The 15,477-nt window shown below is 39.1% G+C and overlaps 1 protein-coding gene across 7 annotated transcripts in view; it reads right to left on the bottom strand.

The window, feature by feature from the left end:
• The window catches only part of CAST (calpastatin), a 111,758-nt gene that overhangs the window by 39,218 nt on the left and 57,063 nt on the right, over nt 1-15,477 (bottom strand). For 6 of the 7 annotated variants that reach the window (XM_023212197.2, XM_023212198.3, XM_023212202.3 and 3 more), the window contains 5 exons: nt 11,841-11,900; nt 6,705-6,746; nt 4,975-5,031; nt 4,464-4,577; nt 3,324-3,404 (listed from right to left, as the gene is read on the bottom strand). In XM_023212197.2, coding sequence (XP_023067965.2) covers nt 3,324-3,404; nt 4,464-4,577; nt 4,975-5,031; nt 6,705-6,746; nt 11,841-11,900 — 354 coding nt within the window. Of the gene's footprint in view, nt 1-3,323; nt 3,405-4,463; nt 4,578-4,974; nt 5,032-6,704; nt 6,747-7,371; nt 7,438-11,840; nt 11,901-15,477 lie in introns of all 7 variants that reach the window. The other variant, XM_023212203.3, reaches the window with a different exon arrangement.

The following is a 15,477-nucleotide window of genomic DNA, read 5'->3' as shown; positions in this document are numbered from 1 at the left end:
TTGTGGCATCTATGCCCTTTGTTCTCCATTACCTCTGGCATCTCTTTTACTTTGGTCCCCACTGTATACACTCTGCACATTTCTGCCCTGTGCTGGAGGTCTTATCCAAAATCATTCTCTATGGCCAGGGGCAAATGCTTTCAGAGACTGGCAGAAACTAAATGGGTGAAGTTGTTGGGTTAAGATAAAAGGGGACCATATCCCATTTGAAGGTATCCAAATTCAGGCAACAAAGCACAGGAAGAGCACAGGCTCTGACTGCCAAGGTTTGCATGACAGTTGAGACACGCATGGCTGCCTGAGGCTTTAGCAAGTCACTTCTTCTTGGAGATATTAGGTAAGTGAATCTATACGAAGTATGAAAACTATTGTTTGTCACATGCTCACCACTATGTAAGTACTTGCTATGTAATTGTAAGTGCTAAATAAGTGACTGTTAACAATTGCAATGCTAGAAACACTGTGGGAGCCACTAGGGTATGAGCCTGAGTCTGGATAATTGAAACCACTTCCATGATTCAGCCACTACCTCATGCAGATATTCACTCATGTTCTCTCCCGCACCTTCCTCTTCCTTCTCAATGTCTCTCTTCCCCTCCCTCTCTCCCTACTATCTGTCTATTCCATCCACTCTTTCTCTTCCTCTCCCTTTCCTCCTATTTCATTCTTTTCTATTAGAAAACAGTATTTTAATGTCTTGCTACACATATTTCTATGGACATTTCAAACACTTAAATTCAGCCTGTCCAAAATCAGATATATCCCTTTCCTCCTCAATTCCTCTGACATCTGTACTCCTGTCAATGGTACCCAGGGAACTTAGGGACTGGATGCAAGGCGCCCAGCTCACAATTTTAAAAGGCACTCATTCTCAGGTGCCAACTCTGCACTTGCACAAACCGGACAAAGAGCTCCTAGGGGCCTCCTTCCCCTTACCGTGTGGTTACCAACCTCGTGCAATCAGACTCAGAAGCACCAGGTTATCTTAGATTTTACTTTGTCTTTGCTCACTTTAGTCAATCATTTCCTAAAACCTGAAGATTTTTGCTCTGCAATTCGTCTTGGATAACTCCCCACTTTCTTATTCTATCACAGCTGTAATTTAGGCTAAAATATGACTCATCAGGACTACTGAAACAGTCCCTGACCAACGTTCCATCTTCCTATCTCTATGCTATCCACCTACTGCAGTCCCCTAATCCTTCTGCAGCTCGGATTCAATTGCATCACTCCATCTGTTCTCTCAGGTTCTCAATGGCTACCTGCTGTCAGCTGAATCACTACATGTACAAACTCACCTTAGCATTCTCCACTGCAGTGCTCGACCTGTCTTTCCGGTCTTACAGCCCCACCACTCACTTCCTCTGTGCTTCACCCACATTGGAATGTACTTTGTGACCAGAACACATCTTACACTTTTCAACACCTTGATGCATTTGCAAGCCTGCAATCCCAGCTGTCCTTCCATGCCTAACTGAACATGGATCTACTCTCTCAAAGCCCTTGTGGATTCCCTGAATTAGATAGAATCCCTTCATTCCCCACCAAATAACAACCTATGGGGGCCTTTCTTAATCTGATTGAAATACAGTCCCAGGTATATTGTCTTTTCCCCACCCCCTAGACAGGCCAGCCTACAGCTAATGCATCCTGCAGAACCAACCATGGTACTTTATTTAGTTATTTTATTTTATCTTTTTGAGACAGTGTTTTGCTCTTGTTGGCTAGGCTGGAGTGCAATGGTGCAATCTTGGCTCACCACAACCTCTGCTTCCCGGGTTCAAGCAATTCTCCTGCCTCAGCTTCCCAAGTAGCTGGGATTACAGGCCTGTGCCACCACACCTGGCTAATTTTGTATTTTTAGTAGAGACGGAGTTTCTCCATGTTGGTCAGGCTGGTCTTGAGCTCCCAACCTCAGGTAATCCGCCTGCCTTATGGTACTTTAAACATGCTATGTACTAAAATAAGAAGGCAAGTCATTAAATCCTATTTAATGGGAGAAGAATCAGAGGCAAGGTAAAGTAAAATGAATTGCCTCAAGTTCCAGCACAAGTCAATGCACAGAATTCCACATAAGCCTCTCCTAATTTTATTGTTTAGTTTTCACTTATAACACTGGTTAATCCACATCTAGCTCAACCCTGAAAATTTTGATTACATTTAAAAATCTATTTTAGCGGGCCTAACCCTCTGCCTTAAATCTATCCATTTTCAAACTGAAAACATTGAAAACATTAAAAAATCTATTTTAACGTATCTAATCTTCTGCCTGACATGTATCCATTTTCAAATGATTTCATCTAAGCATTCCTCATTGGCACAAGAGAGTGCTGTGTCTTCCTGGGGTGAGGCCATGAGTCTCAAGGTAGTATACAAGTGATCTATTGCAAGAAAAAAACACTTTTAAGTTTGATATTTTCATTTAAAAGTTTTTGTAAATGTTGCCTTTGCTCCATAGGAGACCTGTATTAATTTGGATAAAATAATGTGCCTTTTCTCCCAAAATCCCAGGGGAAAAAATGATGTTTCAGGGAGATGTGCCATATTTTTACCCTAAAAATCATTTACCCTATGACTTTCTTTACCATTTAACCTGTAGCAGGATATCTGTCCCATTTACAGAAGCAAAAGTATAGATAAATCTATATTAGTTTTAAATTTTTCATTCCCATCTTCTCATTGTTCCTTCACTTGATTACTTGTGGTTTCAAATTGATTACATGCTCTCCAAACTGATCACTAATTCTATATTGCTACGGGTAGAAAAGGTAGATAACTTCTCATCTTATATTCCTGGGCAGGGATTGGAAGCAACTCTTCAAAAAATCTAAGAAAGGTATGCCCACAATCACCTAGCTCAACACATCTACTTCATCCTGAGAGGGCTTGAAATATTTCCTTTGGAAACTTCTCATATCCATTCATGTTGATATCATGGTTGTGATACACTAGTATCAAGACAGTTGGCATCAACATTGAAAGTTGAAAAAGTCTCTTCAAATGCTCATGGAAATTTTATTTGCTTTATTTCATACCTATAAATTTGGAAGGCAGAGTCTGAGTCAACTCACATTTTAATGTCCTTGGTATCGATATCAGTACCTTATACATGGCATGTACTCAGTAAGCATTTACTGAATATATAAATTTAAAAATTATTCTTGGTATCTTGTTCACTCTCTATCCCTTAAATGCATGCTCTTCACAAAATTTTACATATAACCAATGTTCATTTTGCCAAATGATAGGTTATTTGAGCATACGCTTCTTAGAAACTTGAGAAGCACAGAGGCCCACATTTCCGTCTGCTTGTGTGTGCTCACCTTGTCACCTGGCTTGCCAGATGTTGCAGCGACACCAGCAACACTCTCTCCACCAGCAGAAATCGTGTCTTGTGGTTTAGTCTAAGACAGTGAGGATAAAAGGTTGACAGAGCTAAGTATCTCTGTATGGCTATTATCAAGATCATGAGTTTCAAATGTCACTAACATCTGCCAGTTCCCCCACATGGACACCATGATAAGGCAATGTTTACTCACTTCTATTGTACATGGTGCAGTGCTAGGCACCACGTAAAGCTGGACTCAAGAGCCTAAAACGTTCATGCAGGTAACATGAGTAGGTCAGTCAGGCTAGGTAGTGACTGTGGTAAACTGGAGTACACATACCTGGGGTAATGGCTCTAGTCAATTGTTGCCAATGTGAGCTCACTGTTGCTAGACAGTCCGATTTTTTAAGAGAAGTTACAATTTGGGATGTTATGTGAAATACCCTGACTTTGATTGCTGGCAATTAATTAAAAATAATTTTTTAACAACATTGTAAGCCAAACAAAATACACATGTGCCTTTTAAGTGGTAGATCACAAATCTGTGATCTCTGATATAAAACATATTGTGAAGCAAGCCCCGTTATTATCTTCCAAGTGCTCTCCATGAACAAGTATTTCTTGTAGATGTTAATTCTTCTAAAAGCTGGCTGCTATTAACCACATAATTATGGAAACAATTTCTAATTTTCAGCTCTGTAAGTTCAACTCTTCTACAGCACGACCCTAAAAATGCTTTAGGATTTCCATTTAAAGAACCAGATAATTCAGGGCACATATGTTCCCCAGTCCAGGTGTGGGGGGGTCCGGGAGGCAGCCTCAATCCAAAGCTGCCTGTCTGGGAGACAGCAGAGCCTGCTGCCCAGCAGTCACAGCTGGTTATTGCGGGGCAGTGGGAGAAGGATGGAGAGAGCATCCCCTAGGCCAATCTGATGCCCTTCTCAGGCCATCCATACATCCAAGTTTCTATAAGTCTATTTGAAAAACCAACAAAATAATAATACCAAATCACTACAATACAAAATATATTCAGCACAGCCCCACAGATTTAACTACACACCTCGGTGTTAACAGGGGAACCGTATCTTATTACCCAGTTGATGTTAAGGTTTTCCTATCAATCTGCTTCATTTACCTTTGGTTCTGTTGATTTCTCTGATGGCTGCTGTTCAGCTGATCTGGAAACTGCTTTTTTATTGTGAGCATCCTTACTTCCTGTATCTGATGCCTGCTTGGGTAGGCTTTTTTGCTGAAAGTACATACACAGGTGCCCACACACATATAAAGACATCGTTAACAAGATGGTAGTCTTAAACATAATACTGATACATTATAGAATAAAAATTGTTCATAACAGTTGTGCTGTCTGTGGTTCTAAAGTATGTGAATTTGAATTAGTGTGATGTACATGTGATAATTTCACTTTAGGTACAAAATCTGAAATAGTGCAAATCCTTCCCCCAAAATTCAGCAAGAATCACACAAATTGTAAACACTGCTATTGCCACATGATGGCACCATTTTAGCTGAAGAAACTAATATCCAACTATTCATTGTAGGGATTAGTTTTGAATTGATGAAAGATTTTAATTATATCCCACCAAAAGATGTTGCCTTATAATTAAGTCCTGATGATAATCATTTACCTCTGTGTGTTCTTTTGGCTTTCCTTCTTGGGATTTTTTCTCATGAACCACAGACAGCTGTCAATTTCAAAAGATTAAACTTGATTACACTGGAATCCAACTTGTAATACTTTCAGACAAGAACAAGAACAAAATTCCAACTAAAACATTCTGCCTTTTTTCAGGAAAAGAACACTTAGGCCCACTCTTTAGGGTCACAGAAGTAGACATGTGTTATCAGGTTAATAGTAACCCCATCAGCAGTCTCTGAGAATGGTGATTATCAGAATAATGAAAAATTTAGTATTTCATCTGAATAATATTTTCAAATACATGTATATCTCTAAATTACTGGTTGTTTTTCACAAATATACACAGATAACACATGAGCCATGTGACTACTGAGTTTGTTGAGAGCTGATCCCACTCTAGAAAATATATTTTAGGCCGGGCATGGTGGCTCACACCTGTTGGGAGGCCGAGGCAGGCGGATCACGAGGTCAGGAGATCGAGACCATCCTGGCTCACACAGTGAAACCCCATCTCTACTAAAAATACACACAAAAAATGAGCCAGTTGTGGTGGCAGGCGCCTGTAGTCCCAGCTACTCAGGAGGCTGAGGCAGGAGAATGGCATGAACCCGGGAGGTGGAGCTTGCAGTGAGCCGAGATCGCGCCACTGCACTCCAGCCTGGGCGACAGAGCAAGACTCCATCTCAAAAAAAAAAACCAAAACAAAACAAAACAAAAAAACAAACAACAACAACAACAAAAAATACATATTTTTTTAAAAATCTCCTTTCATAGGATTTACAGAGTTTTTTTTTTTTCTTTGTTAGTAGAGAAGATCTTATCACCAGAAACCCAATTTTCTTGAGATTCAGTAGATAATCAAAAGTATTTAAAGTGGAATAGAAGACAACTTCTACTTAGCTGCGAATTCTTCACTCTGGAGTACCCTGTGTTCTACCATCCCCAGGGCCACCAGGAGGCTGTCCACAAAATCAGACAAGCCTCACCTTTCACCCTCACCTGTGCTTGAAGTACCTGGGCTCAAATATCTATGCTTTTCCACAGGAAATCTTGTGGTCTTATCTTAGTACTTGCTTTAAGTGCTTGACAAAATAAAACGCAGCACCTTATTGAAGAGAAACATTTGTGTTGCCATACACACCCTGGTGTTCACCTCCACACAGAGGCAGAATGGCATTCATTCTCGACAGTCATGGGTCAGGAAAGCAACAGAAGCTAGCCTTCCGTGTAACTGTTAACTAGTTCCACCAACTGAGATAAGATTGTCACGATAAACCCAGCCAGCCTCTTAAGAAAGATTCTCATCTGTAAGGCATCTAGGTGCTGAGTTCAGCAGATGCCTTATTCTTGATGTCTCACTGGAATTGGAATTGGATATTCACTACTCTTTGCCTCTTTTCCTTTGTTCCTCTTGCTTTTTTTCTTTTTTAAAACAATCACTATACATATAACAAAAAACTACATTTGAACAAAATACTTCTGAAATAGTGTTTTCATCTATAAATTATTATATATTCTTTTTAACAATATATGGACTTAATATTATGAATATTTTATATATCCTACATGTACACAGTCATTCAAAAGGGTAGTCCAAAAATTAATTAAATTAGCCAGCAACCCCTTTTACCATTCACAGCAGTGCCAAGGTAGGAAGTTGATTATTCATTATTATTAAAAAGAATCCAAATATCTCACTAGCAGACTTAAACTGTTTACCTTGGTTGATTGTGACTTCTTCTCAGGTTCTGTTTTTACAGCCTAAATTCAGAAAAAGAAAAAAAAGGAAGAAAGAAAAGAAAGATAGACATAGTTTACAAAGATTATCATAGATTTTCTTCAACTGAGGAAACTCAAAAGAGATGATTTTTAATGTAATTATAAACATTATCAGTTAAGTTTGTCACACTTTGCTTGAAATTGCAACTCTTTAGATAAACAATTATGTATACTAGTTAATATTCTGCTCTTACTATTCAGGGAGCAATTTATATCTTCTTGCTAGGTATATCAAAGATATGTAAAGATTTATTACTATTTACATTGTAACAAGTACATGTGGAACAGAAAATAAAAACCCTCATCACAAAGCCAAGGGCACTGTGTTTCCATGCCACTAACAAGGTGTTTTTATCAGTGAAATACTCATCACGGGTTTTGGCTGACAGTGTAAAACAATGGGTTGGTGACAGAATTGAGGGCACAGAAAGCAGTGAATATTATTTTTAGTGCCAGAATGTGGCTGATGGGCAGCTAAGCCTACAGAAAGTCCATGATGGGATCTCAGTGTTAACAGAAGACTGTGAATTGCAGCTATTAGCACATGCTGAGCGGGTGATGTAACCATTAGTAAACAGAGATGCCCTAGTACAATGAACAACATCACCTGTTTTTTGTGTTTTTTCTTGTTAGGAAGATGTGGTCCTTCCATCTGTTGGCTGACGGGAATGGCCTAATATAAGAGCACAGCCCCAGGTATAATTTTATTTTATCTGTCAGTCAAATAAGTAACATGTACAAAAAGGGTTAAAATAATTATATCAAGATTCATTCTATTCATCTATTGCATCTACTCGATGCATATATGTATGACTCCAAGAAGTTGTAGGCATATTTACATTCTAAGGTCCTACGCAAATGTTTCAGTTTCTGTTTACATTTTTTCAGTGAAGGTTTTTTTAGCGAAGGTTTCCATTAATAGAATTAATTTCTCATTCCTTTCCTTTCCCTGTGTAGAGACTACATGAATAGTATTTTTTCCTATGTATCCAATGTTTAGTTATGATCAAATAGTCACAGATGTTACTGAAAGTTTTATGAAATTCTGTCAACATAATCCCCCCAAAATTGTAAATATTTAGTGCATGGATTTTTATTGGGCACATCATAGTCCTGTATGTAGGGATTAATTTAAAGTTCTAGAAATGCTTCTAAAGAACTGGTTGTAATTTAGCATCTTTGGTATGATATTTTACAGTTTTATCCAACTAAACATTACTTGTGTAAAAACAAGTAAGTACATGCATGCATTCTCAATATAGGCAAGATATAAAATCATGAATAAAACTTGATTAAACATTTCATGAACTTTTCAGTCAGAGATTACAAACTAGGGTCCAATGCTTCCTGCCGTTTCTTTCCTTTTTATCTGCTTGGTGGTATCAGCACAAGCTAGTGGTTTTTATTTACTTTTTTTTAATTTGAAGAGGCTAAAGTCACATGTCCTCTTAATTTATCATGTCTTCTACTTCAGTAATGAAGACACACACTTTCCTCAAATAATGGCCCCTTGCTATGACAACACACTATTTTGGGAAGGAAACAAAGCTTATGATTGAAATATTTTTAAAGAAATTTTAAATTTTGGATCCTTTCACACTACATTCTCATTAATGAGTTTCTATTTATGGTACTATCCTTTCAGTTTATGCAAATATAATTTATTAAATGATCAACAAAGAAAATAAGCCAGCTGGTAGTATAGTGGTTTGAATCTATTAATATCTTGCAATTTGGCAATCAAGATTTTGCATGGGAGAACTCTACACTACAATTAAGAATGTATGTTCACAGACACAAGCAGCTTATAACGCAATGTATATTTAAATCAGTAACTGCTAAATTTATTTTTGTAGTGGTTGTGCTGAATATAATAATGATGACCGTAATAACTAATGTGTATCAATCGCCTCTCATGTGTCAACTCACTTTATCTTCATAATAATCCTATGAGATAAGTATTATTATACCCATTTCACAGATGAGAAACTGAGTTTAGAGCAGTTAAATAACTCCCTAAAGACATCCATGGTGGACCTGAGGTTGTGTGTGTTTTAGTTACTGCACTGCACTCTTTCCCCAGTACTGGCCAACAGACAATCCAATCTGGACACTTGCTTAGGACAGGAATTGTCCAATATACATTACGTTTCCTTACACAGTCTTGTGAGGCAGGTACTATTATCACCTTCCTCCAAACTGTACTGATAAGGAAACCAAAGCAAAAAGGGATTGTCCAATATCACAGCTGATGTGGAACCAAGTTCCAGGGAAAGACACTCGAGGCCAAAAATGGTCCCTACTCAGCCACTGGGGACACTTTATCACGTGCATCTTATTTTTGTTTCTCCCTCTCTTCTCTCTCCTACTTCCCTCCAGTTTCACAGGACTGCCAAGAATCTTCATGATTAGTGTTTAGAGAAGGGTGAAGAGTTTGCTGACATTTGTTCTAGGTAACAGGCCACACTTGAAATAAACATCGGTCCTTGAGCTGAGGCACAGGGGATTAGAATCAGGCAACAAGATGAAAAAGAATCAAAAGAATAAAAAGGAAATCCTATGTTTCTGGCTCTCCTTCCTATCTCTTTTCTACGGTTTTCATGATCTCTAAATTCAATGAGATTATTTATTTATTTATTTTTGAGACAGGGTCTTGCTCTGTCATCTGGGCTGGAGTGCAGTGGTGCAATCACAGCTTGCTGCAGCCTTGATCTCCTGGGCTCAAGCCATCCTCCTGCTTCAGCTTCCTGAGTAGCTGAGACTACAGGAGTACACCACCACACCTGGCTAATTTTTTGTAGACACGGGATCTTGCTATGTTGGCCAGGCTGGCCCCCAACTCCTAGGCTCAAGCCATCCTCCTGCCTTGACCTCTCAAAATGCTGGAATTATAGGTGTGAGCCACTGAGCCTGGCCTTAATGAGAACTTTTATTTTGTAGATGCTTCTGGAATATTTTTTAAAATTAGGACTTTTTAATTTTAGGCTGCATACAGTGGCTCATGCCTGTAATACCAGCACTTTGGGAGGCTGAGATGGGAGGACTGCTTGAGCCCAGGGGTTTGAGACCAGCCTGGGTAACATAGCAAGATCATGTCTCTACAGAAAAACAAAAATAATAACCAGGCATGGTGGTGTGCCCCTATAGTTCTAGCTACTCAGGAGACTGAGGTGGGAGGATCACTTGCACCCAAGAGGTTAAGGTTGCAGCAAGCTGTGATCATGCCACTACACTCCAGCCTGGAAGACAGAGCGAGACTCTGCCTCAAGAGAAAAAAAAATAAAAGATTTTTAATTTTTTAAGATTAAGCTTGACATAATAGAGACAGCTAACATTAATTATAGATTATGTAATATATATTTTGAAAGCAATTTATAAATCAATGTAAATTTAAATACTAAATTTAAAAAATGATAATTTTAGATTAAAATTTTAAATGAATGCTAAATGACATTTGTAAGAACTTTGATGTGGATAGTGTATTTCTAGATATTGGTAATGTTCTCTGAAGATGATTCAAGATGAAGTCATATAATCCTTTGATAGTACTAAGTTATAGTGCCACATCACCTGGGATAGGAAACTACAGGGATAGCACAGTAATATGAAAGACAGAAAACAAAAGTAGGTTGGTAATTTTAAACAAGGGCAATTTAATAATAATGGAGTTGGGGTAGCTCTTAAAGGTATTAAAAAATATTGGCAGCTGGGTGCAGTGGCTCACGCCTGTAATCCCAGCACTTTGGGAGGCCGAGGTGGGTGGATCACAAGGTCAGGTGATCGAGACCATCCTGGCTAACACGGTGAAACCCCGTCTCTACTAAAAATACAAAAAATTAGCTGAGTGTGGTGGCGGGCACCTGTAGTCCCAGCTAATCAGGAGGCTGAGGCAGGAGAATGGCGTGAACCTGGGAGGCGGAGCTTGCAGTGAGCCGAGATCGCCCCATTATACTCCAGCCTTGGCGACAGAGTGAGACTCTGTCTCAAGAAAAAAAAAAAAAAAAGAATATTGGCACACAAACATTAGTGGCGAGAATTTTGAAAATGTTCCCTTTTTAATTCCCTCCCCTGAAATATTCTCAAGAGACAGAGCTTGAGATAGAGTAACTTTAGGGAGAGGGTTTAAAAGGCAGCTGCAGCCAGCTCTTCGGAACAAAGTGGACAATCCCACTAGAGGAAATTATTTTATTTTTAATTCTGAAATTCAAAAAAATAATTTTAAGAATAAATCCCAAATAGAGCTCAAGAAAGGTTTGTCAATAAAATGGTACCCCACAAGACTCAAATTTCAGAAAAAAACAAAACAAAACTTGAGAAAGCATCTGAAATAACCAGTATGTTTTTATGTTCATTTATTATAATTTTTCATTTTTATATTTATTTTTAAATGACCAGAACAGTAAGACCATTTTAGCAAGAAATTAATAATTTATATTCTCATTTCAATGTAGAAAAATGTACTTAGAGAAATATTTTCAACTAAAAAACTCAATCAATATAGGATCAAAAACAAAAACAAAACTGGCCACGGGCATGGTGGCACATTCCTATAATCCCAGCACTTTGGGAGGCCCAAGTGGAAGGATTGCTTCAGCTCAGGAATTTGAAACCAGCTTGAGCAACACAGTGAGACCCTGTCTCTACAAAATCAAAACAAAACAACAATTAGCTGGGCATGGTGGTGTGCCTCTGTAGTCCCAGCTACTCAAGAGGCCGAGATGGGAGCATCGCTCGAGTCCAGGAGGTTAAGGCTGCAGTGAGTGTAATCACATCACTATACTCCAGCCTGGGTGACAGAGCAAGATCCTGTCTCAAAACAAAGCAAAACAAAACAAAACAACTCTAGGTGACTCCACTTTTCTAGATAATCTAAAACCATGTAGATGATGTGTAAGGTAAATATTGGAAGGAAGGCTGAGATTTCAAAGACCCCCATAAATTAGGAAGAAAATGTTTACTTCCATAATTAAAACTTCTTAGCATATATAACTCATCATCAACAATTAGTCTACATTTGTTTTGCTTTGCAGCACAATCAACTTAAATTAGCACTCACTCAATTAGCATTCTTCATACCTTGGTTTCTGTGGGATTCATACTGGAAGACTTGCTGGTGGCACCAGAGGAAGCTGACACCTATAAAGGAAAGAAAGAAATAGAAAGTTTGATTCTATTTAACCTACAATCTACGTGGTCCTTCAGCTCCTCTTAACCATACTGCCTTGGCCCTTTACCTTTGTTTTACCCAGTTTAGAGCACAAAAATCTAGTAGGAGGTGGTGTTCAGTAGTGAAAGCCTTTTTAACCAGATCAAATAGGTTCAAAATTTGGATCTGCTATTTACTAAACAATCTCGGATAAGATACTTAAATTTTATAATCTCCAGTTTCCCAACCTCAATTTTTCTTTAGTAGTTAACAACTACCTTGTAAGTTTATTATAAGAATGACTCCCTGGCACATAATGACTGCTCAGTAAATATTATTATAATTACTGTTTATGTTATTTTCAGAAAAAACATGGACTTTGCAACTCAACAAAATTTTGTTCAAGCCCCAGCTCTGTCAGTTATAAGCTCTGTGACTCTTGAGCTTTAGTTTTCCAGGTCCATTTACATATGAAGGCCAATAACATCTATTTGCAGGGTTGTATCTGAGATAATGTGGCAAAACATCTGGCAAATTGTAGGTGCTCATTAAATTGCCAGTGTGTTATTCCTAATACATAAGATAGAAGGACAAAACTCCCGGAAATAGACTTGGGTGGATGCGAACTGTCCTTTCAGTGTCACGTAAGGAAGAGAAGGTGGAGACAAGGTTGCAGGGGGAATTCTGTTGCGTTATCTGTCTCATCTAGGCTCTTCCATAGAAGGCAAGAGGTGATGAATAGTAACTATTCAAGAAACACCCTTCCTCGAGATGCCTGCAGTGGTGCAATCTGCCTCTGTGATCCAGTCATCTAAGTACTGGGATGTGCATGTGGATACTTGTATGGCTTGGAGTACTATTCTAGTACTTAACTTGTATTATACTGGCTAATATTAAACATATAATTATCATCTTTGCAAACTCCTACCCAGACTCATTTAAACCTCCTTAACATTTAAGTCCGTTAGGTTTTAGAACCCAGGGATTCCATCTGGCATGGGCTGCCTTCTTAAGTAACTGACTGTCAGTAAACAGCTGCTACACTGCCAACAACACCCAGGGAAGCCTATAAGATGAACCTCACTCTGTCTCTAATGCCTGGCCCAAAGCCACTTCAGAGGCTGAGTCACAGGGCAGCATGACCCCATCCCTGCTTCTCCCTCACCTTCCCCACCCCCAATACACTACCACTGAAGGTGATTGTATGAAACCCACTATAGCCTATGGCCCATGAATAAAATCACCTTCCCCACAAACCTCAGTTAATGTAGAACACGTTGATGCTTGTAGTTAAACTATCATAATTTACAGATAGAAATACAAAGCTTTAGTATACTTATTTTTCAAAAATAATCATATAAACATAACTATTCCTGAGAACCCTTAGGCACCAACTGGACACCCCCTTCCACCAAAATACACACACACACACACACACACACACACAAACAAGCCCCAGTCATTGTAGCAGGGCATGGAAGGGCCTCTCTCCCATTGTTTTTGGTATTGAAAACTGGAAGATGTACCAAGGTAGATTTTCCCTCTATCAAATTAATGGATAAATATATGAATATCTGTACTTTTCCTTGAAAATATTTTTAAAATGTTATGGGGATTAATGTCCCTGTATTTATATAATTCTATCCTTCCACAATTGGAATTGGTTGTACAAACTTCTATTCAAACTCAAGAAATTCCATTTAGCTGCATTCCATTCCTTTAATGATTCCCCTCAGCCATGCAACACCAACACAGAAACCAAATACTCTATGTGAAAGTGCTTCTGAAGCTGAAAATCTTTAGGTAGACATAAACTTATTTTTCACACATCCAAATGTATTAAATCATTCCTAAAATCACATTGCCCTGAATTGTCCAGCCTGCCTTGTTACTTTATTAAACAGTAAAGTGATCCTCAAATTCCAGAAAGGAGAAAACTTTCAGAGGGCCCCCATGAACAGAAAATCTCTATACAGAATAGCTGAAAATCAACAATGGCACAGGGTATAGTGGGAATTTAGCTGAGGGCCTTGGCCCCTGTTGGCAGCACAGATTCCATCATGAAAGTTTTCTTCCCTCACTAAGGCACTAACCATTTTAAAACTGAAATATGAAAGCTGCTTCATGGGAGCTGGAAGTAGGGAATATGCCCTTTCGATTATTAACCCATTCGATTCTGGCTACAGCTTGTTCAATTTTTATTCTCTCTGTAAAGACAAGCAACTTTCAATATTTGTAATCTCTGGTGAAGGACTGAATACACTTTCATTGTATATTCTTCTGCGTTGTTTGAATTTCATATCATTGATGTGGATAACATTTAAAATAAAAATTGTGAAGGGTTAATCCACAGCTCTTCAAAGAGAAAGCACCTTAGTGATAAGGCTTAATACAAGCTTTAATATACAGGCTTTAAACAGATGAGAAAAATGGAATCTCATGTCCAAGATTTTACCAGAGTTCATTGGCTCCCCAAGTGTTTACCCAGAATATAGTCTGTGCCAGGTGCTGTGTCAGGTGCTGGGGACACAGAGGTAAAACCAGTAGGCATGTCCCTGCCCTTAGGAAAGCTATAGCCTAGTCAAAGATGGCATTAGTAAAATAATCACTCCAATAATTATTTGCTACAAAGGAAAGTCACAGGGTTCCATGAGAATATAGATGAAGGAACCATAGCTAGTTCAGGGGAGAGTTGAGACAGGCAGTTCTGAGAACGTGACCAGTTATGCAGTGACAGGAGGATAAGGAGGAATCGCTCAGGCTGGAAAGGAGCACTCTCTGCACGAGGACCCTCCAAACTGTGTACGCCAGGCGTGGGAGCTTGGCCATCTGACTTCTAACCCAGGGTCCCTCTACTGCAGTGCCTGCCTCTTGGCTGGTCCTCCTAATATCAATGGGCTGCCAATTTTAAAGCACAACCATCAGTGCTCATAGACACCAAAATACCTCTAAAGAATTAATACTGTAAATCAGAGTATAAGGTGCTGCTATCAAAACACTACCTCTCCCAAATGACCCATGTACCTATCTTAATATCCTGAATATTAGTAATCATTTATAAACTGGAATTAAGGCACAAATCAGAGTGACAAGAAGCAGAGAAAAGTTCCTTAATAGAAATCACTCTCCACTTACCCACCTATTCAACAATTGTTATTTAAAAAGCAATGTAGAGATGGGTGCAATCGCTCACACCTGTAATCCCAGCACTTTGGGAGGCTGAGATGGGAGGACTGCTTGAGTCCAGAAGTTGGAGACCAGCCTGGGCAATATTGTGAGACTGTGTCTCTACAAAATATTTAAAAATTAGCTGAGGCTGGTGGCAGGCACCTGTAGTCCCAGCTACTTGGGAGGCTGAGGTGGGAGGCTCACTTAACTGTCTTATGAGATTGGATGGGAGTAGGGAGGGTTTTGAGCTTCCCAGCAGGTCCTGGCAAGTGGGTCAGGATGGAGGGTAAGGGCTTCTGCAGAAGCTGGAGGAGGGGGGACTCCTAGAATGTGGGCTTGTCCATTGTGCCACTACATGTAGCTGATGGAACAATCATTCCCTCAACTCCTTACTTCTTT

Source organism: Piliocolobus tephrosceles, chromosome 4 (genome assembly GCF_002776525.5).
Source record: "Piliocolobus tephrosceles isolate RC106 chromosome 4, ASM277652v3, whole genome shotgun sequence".
NCBI classification, from domain to species: domain Eukaryota; kingdom Metazoa; phylum Chordata; class Mammalia; order Primates; family Cercopithecidae; genus Piliocolobus; species Piliocolobus tephrosceles.
The sequence above is the reverse complement of the archived record's forward strand: the minus strand, read 5'-3'. Positions and strand labels throughout refer to the sequence as shown.